General features: G+C 55.7%; 1 protein-coding gene across 3 annotated transcripts in view; it reads left to right on the top strand.

Annotated features, from left to right (window-relative positions):
• The first annotated feature begins 1,124 nt into the window (after nucleotides 1–1,124).
• DSCAML1 (DS cell adhesion molecule like 1) overlaps nucleotides 1,125–12,592 on the top strand; it is a 105,548-nt gene continuing 94,080 nt past the window's right edge. The window contains exon 1 of one of the 3 annotated variants that reach the window (XM_030505681.1): nucleotides 1,125–1,986. Coding sequence is in view for 1 of the 3 variants with exons in the window: in XM_030505680.1 (XP_030361540.1) it covers nucleotides 5,505–5,547 (43 nt within the window). In the remaining 2 variants the exon portion in view is untranslated. Of the gene's footprint in view, nucleotides 1,987–5,366; nucleotides 5,548–12,592 lie in introns of those variants that run through there. The other 2 variants (XR_003994297.1, XM_030505680.1) reach the window with 2 other exon arrangements.

Below are 12,592 nucleotides of genomic sequence, written 5' to 3'. Positions count from 1 at the left end.
GCCAGGGAACCACAGCAGGGGAAAGGCATAAGCAAATTATATGATGCATGGGTAATGCAGCCTCCCTGTGCCAGGGGTAGGGGTGCTGCCAGCAGCACAGGGGGGTGAGCTGCAGCAGGGCTCTCTGCCCCTCTCCTTCTTTGCTTTGGACATTGAGCCCAGGAGCAGGAAGCTGGGAAGACCACAGGGAAAGGCCACCCTGTCTCTGCTCGGCTGCAAGGGCCTGGGCAAGGGGGGTCATGGTCCCTATCGGAGGGTGCCCCATGGGACAAGCACCAGCCCCGCAGCCCTTTCCCTGTGCCCGCAGCCCCGCGGGTCAGCTGGGAGCTGTGGCCTTGGCTGGGAGGTGTTCATCTTCTCCCCTGAACCAGGCAATCTTGGAGGATTTCTCTCACGGTCCTTTGAGCCTTTAATCTTCTCAAAGTAAATCTTTTCTGTGACACAAAGGGGATTGGGTAAATAATATGGTGCAGAACTGGAGTGTCCTTTTCCTCTGGGAAGAATTCCAGCTCTGAACAGCTTCCCTTTGGCACTGGCTGTTCCCTGTTTGCTTTGCCAGTCTCTGGACAGACAGGTATGAGAGTAAGGGGCTCCGGCCAGCTGTGCCTTGGCCATTCTTGTGCTTAATCCACGACTGAACGTGAGGAGATGAGGAACAGGAGGAGCAGCAGCCAGGGAGGCCGCCAGTGCTGCTCCGCCATCTCCGCGATGCCAGGGATGCATTTGGCCCGGGAGGAAACGTGAATGCAAAATGTCTCCTCATTAGTTAAAACAGGAGAGCAGCAAATGGTGACTAATGGAGCCAAAGAGGAACACTTGACGACGTGGAGAGATGGGGCTGGGCTGGCGGGAAGCCAGCCACACGCCTCCTTCTCCCTTTGTTCTGCTCCCGAAAAGGCAGCGCATCCATCAGCAGCCACGTCTGCCAAAACAGCAGCGCTCCGCGCTCTTCAATTACCCTTCCAGCCCGAGTAAATAACGCTTGAGCCCTCATTTCCATGTCGCACATGCCCCAGAGCAGTGGTTCTTAGGCACTAAGTGTTCACACTGAGGTAGAGGGACGGCCGCAGCGATGCCGTGTGAGCGCATCCCACAGCAGCCGCGGGATGAAGGCTCCGGGAGCAGCCGAGCCGCGGCCCGCTCCGCACTGCCGCGCTGCAACACTAGAGGGAAGCACAGATCCAGCTTCTCGCCTGGGAACAGCTTTTCCCGGGAAGCGGAGCGCGGCGGGTCCCGCAGCATCCCGGCTGCCGGTCCTGCCCCCGCCGGCAGCACACCCCGGCTCGGGGGGACCCGGCCCTGGGGGGTCCCTTATGGAAACGCTTGAAGCTGCTTGAACCCAGAGGCTTAAGGGGGATCCTGTTTTGGGGCACATCAACCTGTTGGCATCTGCCTGGCCGGGGGCTGCCAGCCCCTTTCACCTGGGTACAAACCCCCTGCCACCTCCAGGGCATTTATCCTCCCGCTGCCCCATGTGGCAACCGGTTCCGTGTGCTACTGGGGAAACTGAGGCACAGATCGGGGCTGCGACATGTCCACAGGCAAGCTGGGGGACTTTGCCCCCATCACCACCTGGGTAGCACCCGTACAGGGCCAGCTTTGAGGATGAGGGGCTGCTGCACCTTGGCTGGCCTGAGGAGGGGTGAGGAATGCGATGGAACTGGTCTGTATCGGTGTTGCTGGGGTGACTGTGTCCAGGGAGACAGCCCTTTCACAGCCAGGTGTGCCTGATGGTGTGTTAATTGCTGAGCCCAGCTGCAGCCCAGCCTGTAATTACCACCTTCTTCCCCCACCCTCTAGTGTTGGGCTGCAGAAGTGGCCATGTGGAGTTTGGGATTGTTATGGAGGATAAAGCTTGTGCTGCGCCCCCTGTGGAGCAGGGTGCTCGGTCTGGGGTCACAGCGGGCCGGATCTGCGCGCCACGAGGTCCTGCGGGGTGAAGTTCTGGATGTGCGGAAAGTGCTTCGTGGAAATCGGCTCCACAGGGTAAGTAGCCTTCTTGTTTTAATGACTGCTTCCTCCGGGGGATTTGTCTGGGAGGGTGGCTGAGGGCATGGGGCTGGGACCGGTGTGAGGCCAGGCATGCACTGGCTGGAGGGATGCTGGGGTGAGGGATACTCCCCACAGCCCTATGTGCCTCTCTGCAGTGCCTCTGTCCTGGTACAGGGCAAAGCCTTGGGCTGCAAGTGATCACAGCAGCTGGGGGGGGGGCCTCTCAGGCCCCTCCTTTGGCTGTTTTCCCCAGGGACCTGCTGTGTGCTTGTATGGAGAGTGGTTTTTGCATACTGGTGGAAGAACTATCCTTAGGGAGAGCATCTGGCTGGCTAACAGGGTATTGTGAGCATGGGGCATCCCTGTAACCCCAGAGCTCTGAGGGATCCAGAAGTCGAGTGTAAATGGTGTCTGGAGCCAGAAAGAATGCGGGAAGGGGGAGATGAAAGGAGGCTGTCTGGGTTGGGGTGGTTGTGGCAGCGATGCCACTTGCCCTTGGGGAGAGGCAGAAGCATGGCTTTTGTGGGAGAGACCCTGCTGTGCACGTTGTGCTCTGGTGAAGGGCAGAGGTTCCCTTCTCTCCAAGGGGGAAGCCTGTAGGGGCTCAGGACCACGCATGGGTTTGTGCTGCTCTGATTTCTCCTGTGTATGTTGTAGTGTTTGGGCCAGGGCAATAGTTCCTTAGTGTGAGCTTCACCTCGGCAGCTGGGCTTGCTGCTGGCTCTGTCAGGTTGCTTGCTCCCTGTTAGCAGGTCAATGAGACACACATCTCCCAGTGTGTTAGTGCTGGGCGTGCTTCCTGCGAGCCTCCTACGTGCTGCCAAAGTGCAGGTCATTGCTGCCCAAATAATTAACGTGGTGGCTTTCAGCCCTTCCCAATCAGAGCTATACAAAGCGTGTGACACCATTCCAGCATGCGGATGAGTTGGATGTTAGCAGGGTACCAGCTTTCCGGGCTGCATGCTCATACAAAGGCGATGGGCAAATGCTTCCTGGGCCTATTCAAATGCGGGAAGGCTGATGGCCCTGAATGGTCCCAAGCGTGGGCTGGTAGGAGCCGGCTCCAGGGAGTGCCTGGCTTCCTGCCCTCCGCTGCCAGACCCTCATCTGCCTCCGGGCTGACACATGTGCCGTGCTGAACAGTCAATGGAGGAGCAAACAGGGCTGTGATGAGCGGCACAGACAGCTCAAGGACTTGCCATAGCTCCCTGAGCATGACCCGGGGCTGGTGGTTCAGCCTGACAGCCTTTAGCTGTCTCTTGCGATGCTGCTTCTCCTCTCGCCAGCAGATGCTGTCCTGTCCTGAGGAAGGAGCTTTTGGCAGGGGGAGGTTAGTGCTCTCAGTAGATTCTCCGAGCTAGGGCTGATGGGGAAGCTCACAGGAGATGCTGAGCAGCCAAGGGAGCTAAAAATGAGCTGGTGAGTAGCGTTTACTCCCCTGCACATGTGCCTCCAACAGATCTGTGAGGCTCTGCGGGCGCTGTGCCAGTGAGTGCCCCGCCAGCCCCCGCGCCCCGCTTTCATTCACTCCTGAGTGTAGGAGGGTAGAACTGCACCTGAGTCCAACACATAGCGTGCTGGGGAGCAAAATGCTGTAGCAGTTTTGGTGGCAGGAAGATTCCTGCTAGCAGCCTGGCCTGTGCTGCCATCCTGCAGCAGCTGCTGGGGAGGGAAGGGGGCAGATGCCTGGCATGTGCTTGGGGCTCCCCAGAGCCCGGGGTTTGCTTGTTGCCTTGGGTATGGGCCTGAATACCAATTGCCTTGCTATGTATCAGCTAACATCTGTATACGGGTGTAGGTGGCGATTGAAATGCACCTCAATTCCTAGAGGGATGCAATGCGTGGGCACCGGGTGTGCATCAGTGCTGCTTCATTGCCTCTTGGGACACTGATGGCCTGGCTGGGGGTATGAGTGAGCAGCAGTGATGGCGTGGGGCTGGGGAGGAGCACGTGTGGCAGGGCTGTGCGCCAGGGACACCCACATGCTGAGCAGTGACAGAGCTGCTGGGGTGGCCTGGGAACGGGCTGAACAGGAGGGTGGTGATGGAGTGATGGAGCCTGCAGCATGGAGGAAGGGGAAGCATGTCCTTGGAGAGGAGGAGGAGGAAGGGATGTGGTGCATCAGGACCTTATAGCATGGACAGTGTTTGCTCCCACCTTTGCTGCTGGCTTTTGGGTACTGAGGTCTGGGCAGGTGCATGTATATGGGTCAGGTGATACCCTCATTTTTGTGATGAGCAGCTATCTGGTGTGGGTGGCCTAGAAGAGGGAAGGGATAGGGACATGTGGTGGGTGTGCAGTATCTTTACTTAGTGCTGTCAGATTCTGTGTCCATTGGTTGTGTCCCTCCTCTGCGAAACAGGAGTTGCTCACCCACACTGTGCAAGTACCACCTCGGCAGTGGGGCTGAGCTCACTGGCTCTGCCAGGGGACTCCCAAGTGTGAAGAATTGCAATGAACCAGTGTGGGTTGAAAATGGCCAAGGAGCTGTGTTCCTAATTCTTTAACTGGGTGGTGATGGTTTTCAAATGAAGCAAAACAGTGCTGCTTTGTTTAAAAAAAAAAAACAAAAAAACAGTACATAATGTTTTTCTACTCATTGTTTTGCTTGAAATCAGAATGCTTCAATCTTTGCTTATTTTCCAACAAATTGGGATTGGAAAGGCTGTTTTGGAAAGCAGAGAGAACCTCCTATAATCACTTCAAGAGAAGACATTCTGAACTGCTCTATGGTCTAGACAAACTGGCTCTGGTGTGACTGTCTTTGGGAGCAAGATCCTAGGCTTGAGCTAACCCTCAGTTAAACACCCCCCAAAGTAAAGCATTAACTAGTGTTTATTTGTTGTTTGCTTACTAGAGGGACGAATGTGTAATGAAGTCTCTAGGCCCTATCCTGCTTGCGTCCGTGTGGTGGGAGCAGCTTGGGAAAGCCCCATTCCTGTCCTCTAGAAAGCGCCCAGGAGACCCAGGGAGGAGGAGAGCTGCCCAGTGTCCTGGCTAAGCCCCGACACGCATCCATGCTGCTGTATCGGCAGCACACGCTCACCCCGGGGATCAGCCGCCCTCCCACAGGCTGTCTGCAGGGGACGGCCGGTGACTCCGCTGCGTGTGCTCCAGCCCCGGTGGCTCGGCTTGGCGGAGTGTGACCGGCTCCCGTTAGCCCCGGTGGGGGGCGAGCCCGGCCCGGAGCGGCGGTGCCCACTGCGGGGCTGGCTGCCGGGGAGCGGCAGGAGGAGGAAGGGGGGTCCAGTGTGGTCGAGCCCCGTCCGCGGGGTCCCGCTCAGTGGGCGCTGCCGCCCGTCAGCCCTGCGGGGAGCGGGGCGGGGAGTGCGCGGGAGCCCGGCCCACCCGCCCGCCGCCACTCGCCGGGAGAGGGGAGGAGGAGCGGCTGCGAGCTCGGCTCTGGGCACCTCACCCTGCCCGGCAGCGCGGCGGCACCGAGCGCGGCACGCCGGGGCACCGCACCGCCCGCACTTGCGCCGCAGCCCGGGGCCATAGGTGCTCTTTATGGCATGTGGCTGGTAACTTTTTTCCTGCTGTACTCTTTGCGGAAAGGTACGTGCACCCCCCGGGGACGGGGCTGGGGCCGGAGGGGCGCCGGGTACCGGCCGGGTCGCGGCGGGCGCTCCCGGGAGCGGGGCTCGGTGCGCCCAGCCGGGGCAGCCGGCAGCGGGGCTCCGCGGCTGTCGGAGCGCTTGCCCCGGACGGAGCGGCGGAGCGCGGGGCTCGGAGCGGGCAGCGCAGCGCGGAGCGGTGCGGTCCCGGAGCCCCGGCTCGGCGCAGTCCCGGGGCGCCGATGATGGCACGGAGACGGGATGCCGCACCGGTTCGGGCCCCCGGCCCCAGCGGAACGGGAGAGCCGTGCACTATGTGCCCGCTCCCGGCGCGACCTGGAGCAATAGCCCAATCCCGCAAGGCAGACTAGACCCAGTGATGCTTCAAAACCCGCATCCTTCCCTCTAGTAATGCCGTGTTAAGGGTAACCCAGCGCCTCGGCATAAATCAGATTTATATCAAGGATGGGGGGGAATCGTGAAACAAGTGTGTCAAGGAGACAGATGCACGCTTAAAGATGAGAGATTAAATTAAAGTTGGGGATTAAGCGAATGCTCTCCAAACATATAGAGGTAATACTCTAAATCGAGCCTCTGCTATAGATGCAATTAAAAAAGCAAGCTGCACGGAACGTGGGTTGTTAAAGCACAGTGTGATTGTTACCATGATCGATGGAGGTTACATAAAGGAATTGCCCATTTCCGAATCTGCGGGAATTTTTAATTGTGTTGCTGTAATAAATGGCCTCCTCGCACCCGGCCCGACCTGCAGATGCGGCGATGGAAGTGCCCTCCTTTTGGGAAATGGTCTGCTCAGCGGGTGGGAAATGACATTTGCCCTGATTATCTCTTCTGACATTTGAGAACAGCAAGGGGGAAATTTTGGGAAATGAGGAAAGTGCAAGGAAGGGGACGGAGCTGCCTCCTGACACGAGCCCTCTCGTGCTGCCTATTGCGTTACCCATGTATCTGCATGTGAATCCAATGACAAATATTTACTGAGGTTTATTAGGGCATCCTGTCCGGTGTGCGGTGATGATCAATTCTTCCATCAATTATCAATTATGGAATAGCTGCTTTAGCCGAGCTGGAGCGAAGCTGCGTTTGGGAGCTTTACCCAAAATCGCTATTGTGTTTAGGATGTGCTGTGCTGAACGTGCCAGCTTCTGCTTTGCTTACATTTGCATTTTTTACTGTGCTACAAGGAGGAAACAGCACCAAAAGCAGATAACCGTCGAGGATGCTCCCATTTCGTCCCCCCAGTAGTCCAAATAATAAAGAGCTGCACAGGGTTTATTGCTCTTGCATGTTTTCATCCCCAGCTTCTTGGAAAGGGGATCTCTTCCCGCAGAGCAATCTCTTCTGAGAAGAGCAAATTAAATGCCTCCATTAGCACAACTCCTCCTGGCCTCATTCTCTCTTTCTTTTTTTTTTTTTTTTTAAAAAAAGAAATAAAATGTATCTTCAGTGTTGAATGGTCCTGGTGATGCAAAGTGTTAAAGTGAAATGGTTCCAAAGAGAGGACAGCAATACAATGGAAGTTTCATTATAATAATAGGATACAAAAAATGAATTGCTTAATGCATGATAAACCTTTCAGATACTTAATATTTCTGGGCACTGAAGCACATCCTTTTAACACGTTCCTGCTGTAGAACAAGAGCACAAGTAGAAACTGAAAGCAAATAAACGTTTGATCCAGGGGACCACTGAAGTTGAGAAATCCCTCGATGGGTTGTAACTGCTCGTTTCTTTCCCCACTTGTAAAACAAACAGAAATAGGTGGTTGGCAAGCACACAGGCGGGGAGTTGAGCAGGAAGCTGGTGTGGTGGTATGAACAAGAGCAGCCAGGCAGAGGAGGAGGGGATGCGAGGGGCGAGCGGTGCGATGAACAGCATACTGGTCAAAATTGAGAGGCTTGGAGCTGGAACAGCATCTCCCTGCATGTTCCTGCTGGATCTCTGCTGCCTGATTTCTGTTGGCATTACATTTACATCATGCTCCTGTACTGGGTGCAGTGAACGATGCAGCTTGCGTGTTTTAATCTCTGCCCGTCTTGGCCCCCCAGTGTGGCACAGTGCTCATTTGTCTCTGAAATGAAACATGGAACCCTCATTAAATGCACGGAGGAGAAGCCTGCAGTGCTCAACTCCTCGCCGTGCCCAGCGTGTGTTTATCCTGCGGATAGCCAATGTTTCCCAGCACCAGCAGCCATGGTGGCGACTTGCCCAGTGCCCTCACCTGCACCTTGCATGGACCTAGCGCTGCTCCTGCCTTTGGATGAGAAAATCCATGTAGGCAACCCTGATATTTCTTGGTGCGTTTGTTCTCTGGAGGAATAGGCTGTGCTTGGTGCGGGTGGCGAGTGCCAGGGCTGTGCTATGGAGCAGCCCTTCCCAGAGCCGGGGGCTGCCTGGGAGCTGTGGGCTTAGCTTTGGGCAGCCATGGCGCTGGGTGCCTTTCTCCTGTGGTGCTTGGGTCTCTGCCCCTGTGGTCCTGGGGTGGGAGTGCTCTGTCCTCTAAAGCAGCCGATGAGCCGAGTGCGAGAATGAAACTGGAAGCCTCTCTTTGTGGCAGGAATTCTGACATGGCAGCACCGAGTTCCGAGCTGTGCCTTGGATAACATGAAGCCATCTCTCACCCAGATCAGCGGACTGCTAATAGGGTTGACTTCCTAGGAGGCACGAAGGAGGAAGGTGTGCAGGTGTTGCAGTCGTTGTGATGTGCGCTTTACTTACGCGGTGGCAGGTTTGCGTGCGGAGTGTTTCTTGTCTTTGAAATCTAGATTATAGCCAGCTACAGCTTTTTACATAATCATGGTTTTGTGAGTTCCCCTCTCCCTGCTTGTGGATCCGTAAGAAACAAACCCCACCACATGCAATCTGCGTCTCGCCGCCATCATCTGCCAGCAGAGCTGTACCAAATATTTAGGAAACCCATTTCCCGACTCTTGCTAACGCTTGCTGCCTGCCCCAGCTGCTGCCTCTTGGAAAGGGCTGTGGCTGCTCGTCTCCGTGAGGAGGGAGCGAGCACAACTTAGAGGGGGAAAGGAGAAGGTGGGTGAGGTTTCAGAGGCTGCTCTATTGATCCGTGCCCCTCATTTCTCACACCCGTTGGCCACATGGTGGAAATCCTCATCTCCGTGTTGTAAAGCAAGTGTGCGGGCTGTGGTGTGACAGATGCAATGGACCACTGGCTCTGTAGGAAGCCTGGTGTGCACGGCTTCTGGTGCATCCCTTTGCATGCCCCTTGTACCTGCTATGCTTGGCCCCAGTCCCCCCTGGGGAGACCTTGTCAGCCTGGTTTGGTAGTGACACCAGATGTCCCCTTGGGACTCGGCTGCAGCTCCTCGGGCTTCATGTTCAGCACGGCTGAGACATGGAGGTGTTCTGTGGAAGGGGAGGCCATTGCCGGTGGTCCCTGGGCTCTTCCTCACCCTCCAGAGCAGAGGGCTCCTGGGGGGAGCTCGGGCAGGTTGGGAGGCTCAGGGGGTGGGGCAGAGCTGGGGCATGTCCAGCTCTGGGTTAGTACACTGTGTGCATGTGGTGGTGAGACTAGTACCTCTGGCAAGCTGATGTTGGAGGTTCAGGGGCCAGGCAAATCAGTGGAGAGGGCTTTTTTTGTTCCAGGCAAGGGTTACAGGCTCAGCTTGGGTGCTGTCGTAATAGCTGGAGGTGGTTCAGGCCTTAATTTCCATGCAGATGCATTAAGGAGCAGGCAGCTTGCACTCCAAGCCTGTTTGAGCAGTGCCCTTACCCACAGAGGACCAGAGGCAGCGTTCTTTGCTCTATCTTTGGTTGGTGGCTGTGAGGACAGTGGTGCTCAGGCCAGACGGGCTTTGCCGGGAGGCTGGGCCTCCTGTGGAGGTGGGATCGAGTCATGGCTTTAACCCTTTGGGCTGGAAAGCCACCATGGTGGGGTGGCATCCCATGGGGTTGTGCCATGCTCCTGGCCAGGGTGTGTGCACCTTTTGAGCTCAGCTTGAAAGGGTACCAGCCTCATGCTTCTCACCTTGTCTAGCTGCTTCTCTCCCTGTTCCCTTTGTGATGCTCGGAGATGCCACTTCTGGCTCTGCCAGCTCCAAGGTCACTCCCTTCATTAGGAGAAAGGCTGTTAAAAGTGTCCTGAAGATGAGGGCTTGAAGGAAGCTCATTCCAGGAAAGGCCAAAGACTGCTCCAGCATTACAAATGTGCAGGCAGGATGTGATGGAATTCCTGTTGTGTCTTAAGGCAGTAGAGTGGAAAGATTGGTACTTGCCACCTACCTGTAATCCCCACCCTGCAATGAGCGCCGAGCTTTGGTTTGCTTTCTACTTGAACAGGGCAGGTGTCAACCACCCTTAATGATGATAATAAATGAGTGGTGAGGTGGCAATTAGCCTGCTGCTCTTCCCAGCATCCCTGCAGCCCCTTACAGCTGGTGGCTGGACAAGTCCTGGTGGCTCCTTCAGTCCCTTTGCTGGGCTTTCTGCTGCTACGGTGGTGCAGAGAGGAGGATTTGCATTGCTGGGCACTCACCTGTGAGGTGATGGCATTTCTGTGCTTACCAGGCTGAGGTTTCAGCCTGTGCTGCTCCTTGTGCAGGACTCACAGCTACACCTCAGCTGCCTTTTCCAGAAATAGATGGTGTGATGACAGATCCTGGGGTGAATTTATGGCTGTTCTACCATAGCCACTTCCTAGAGCAAACGAGTGCTTTCTGCACAGCGCAGCACTTTGCAGTGCCGAGGTCGGCTGTGCTGCTGAAGGTGCTGGAGTTTGGAAAGTCCAGCGATTGAGACTAGTAAATATTCCGACGGTGTGGTAGCAAAATGACTTGCTTCTCCCAGCTCAGATAGAGATATTAATATTTCAATACTTCTAGGTTGTAATTTACTACAATTTAAGAAGATTGCACTCTGATAACTTAAAATACCTGCCTTTCAGAGCACGCGAGGCAGTGTGTGGCTGTGTGCTGGGCTCGGGGTGGCTCCCAGTGCTGGCTGCAGGGCCGGTGCCATGCGCCTGCGTTGCTGTGTTTCCCCAGCAGAATCCATTCCACTGTGGCTCATCCAGCCTTCCCTTTCCAGGTTCATGGGCATTAATGCCCTCAATATCTAGGTTAGGGTCAGCACAGCTGACCAGATGTGAGCAGTGATTTCTGGGTTAAAAATACTGCAGTGCTATTTCTAAAATGTTAATCTCTCCCAGTGATTTGGAGACAGTTTTATGAAACATGGAATTAGGATGGTGCTCAATGCTAAATGGTAAAGGAGATTATATGGATTTAACTCTATGCGTCTGTCACATAACTATTGCCAATCCCATAACTTCCATTTTCTATTAAAAATCCGTTTCCCCCTTTGACCTGAAAAAGCTTTATGGGTAATCTGAATTCCCTTGTTTATGAGGTATTTTTCCACTCTCCAGCCCCTCACCCATCCATCTCTCAACCTTCCTGGGTGCTGCTTGGGAAGAAGATATTTCCCTGCCAGGCTAGGGGTGCTCTCTGATCCTTATTACAGCAGGAGCCATGGCCTGGGATCTGAGGTGGTGATGCTGGATGGAGTCTGGGGCAGAGCTGGGTGGATGCTGAGCACTGTGGGATGTTCCTGGTCTGAAGCCAGTGGATGGGCACCTAGTGCAGTGTGTGCCCTGGCTCCAGCCCTCTTCTGCTTTGCTGGGGTGATGGGCTCTACCACAGATAGCACCCTGCTGCTTTGTTTCCCTTCCTCCGCCTGCAAACATGCGCCTTCCTCTTTCATGTATTTGGGAGAAGCACCGCGCTGCTCTGGTGAAAGGGAAATGCTGATTCATGACGACAAACCAGCCTGGAGATGTCACAAAATGACATCTGCAGGGCTGTGCGGTGGCCCCGGAGCTCTGCAAAGCCTGGCTCAGTGGGAGCCCTTCACTCTTCTGGTCCATCCTTCTCCTGGTGCTGTCAGAGAGGGAGTTAAAAATAAATGGCTTTGTCTACTTGTACCTGTGCACGGGCGCAGGGAACTGGTGTGTGTGGAGGTACGGAGAGGCTTTCTTGACCTATAAATCTGTGGTCTCGTGTGGTGGCAGCGCTGGACCTCGCTAGTCGGCTAATCCCTTACACAGATGGCTTTGCTGGGCAGCTCTGACTGTGCAGTGCCCCTGACCTGGGCAAAGGAGGAAACTGTCATTTTAGGTGATGATTCAGTGCAGAGTACACAGAGTGCAAGAACCAGATGCTCTAACCTCTGATTTCATGGGTGCTGAAATAGGCACAAGGCTGTTTGTCCAGCTGGAGAAGGACGGGGAGGACTGCGCTCTGGGAAGGGATGAGGTGTTTGGTGGTTTCCCATCTTGACCTGGTTGAGGATGATGTGGAGCGGGCTGGTGCGGTGATACGAGTGGCCATGGCTAGTGACACTCAACCAGCCTTTCCTCGGGCGAGAAGCGGCAGCAAGGCTATCCTTATGGATGAGGCTTTCCTTCTCCCCCCGTTCCCGTCCCCTCCTCCCCAAGTTAAGGAATCGAGGTCATGGAGGGTCCCCCGTGACTCGGTTTGAACCGGCGGCACCGTAGTGATCAGCTTATTGGCTCTGCGGCACCACGAGCTGTGTTCTCAGCCAGAGCTATTAATACACGCGCCGAGGGCCGCTTTGCTATCCCTGTCCTTCCGCCCACTTGGAAAGAGTGCGACTATAAAAAGAAACCGGATCCGAGTGACTGGGGGCCTCCTCAGCCTTATTTAGAGCCGATCTTGCTTTGGTGGAGAAGGGGGAGCTCGTGGTCCTGGAGAGTGGGAAGGAGAAACGGGAGGAGTTGGGTGAAGAGGTCCCTTCCCTCATTTTGAGGAAGGGAAGTGCTTGTCCGCAGTGGTCACAGATGCTCCCAAGCATCCAGGTGGCTTCAGGCTCAGCCCTGGACTGTGCCCTTGAGCCTAAGCTTAGGCTTAGGGGAGGTGGGACTGGGCTTTCCTCCCTCTGGCTCTGGGTGAGGGGAGCAGCACTGACCCCAGTTTTCCTGCCCCTCTCCTGGGGGCTGCTGCAGTGTTTGGAGGCAGCGGTGGGGTAGCAGGAAGGATCTGTGT

The sequence above is a fragment of the Strigops habroptila genome, chromosome 17, assembly GCF_004027225.2.
Source record: "Strigops habroptila isolate Jane chromosome 17, bStrHab1.2.pri, whole genome shotgun sequence".
Classification (NCBI taxonomy): domain Eukaryota; kingdom Metazoa; phylum Chordata; class Aves; order Psittaciformes; family Psittacidae; genus Strigops; species Strigops habroptila.
This window is presented reverse-complemented; position numbering and strand designations above follow the sequence as displayed.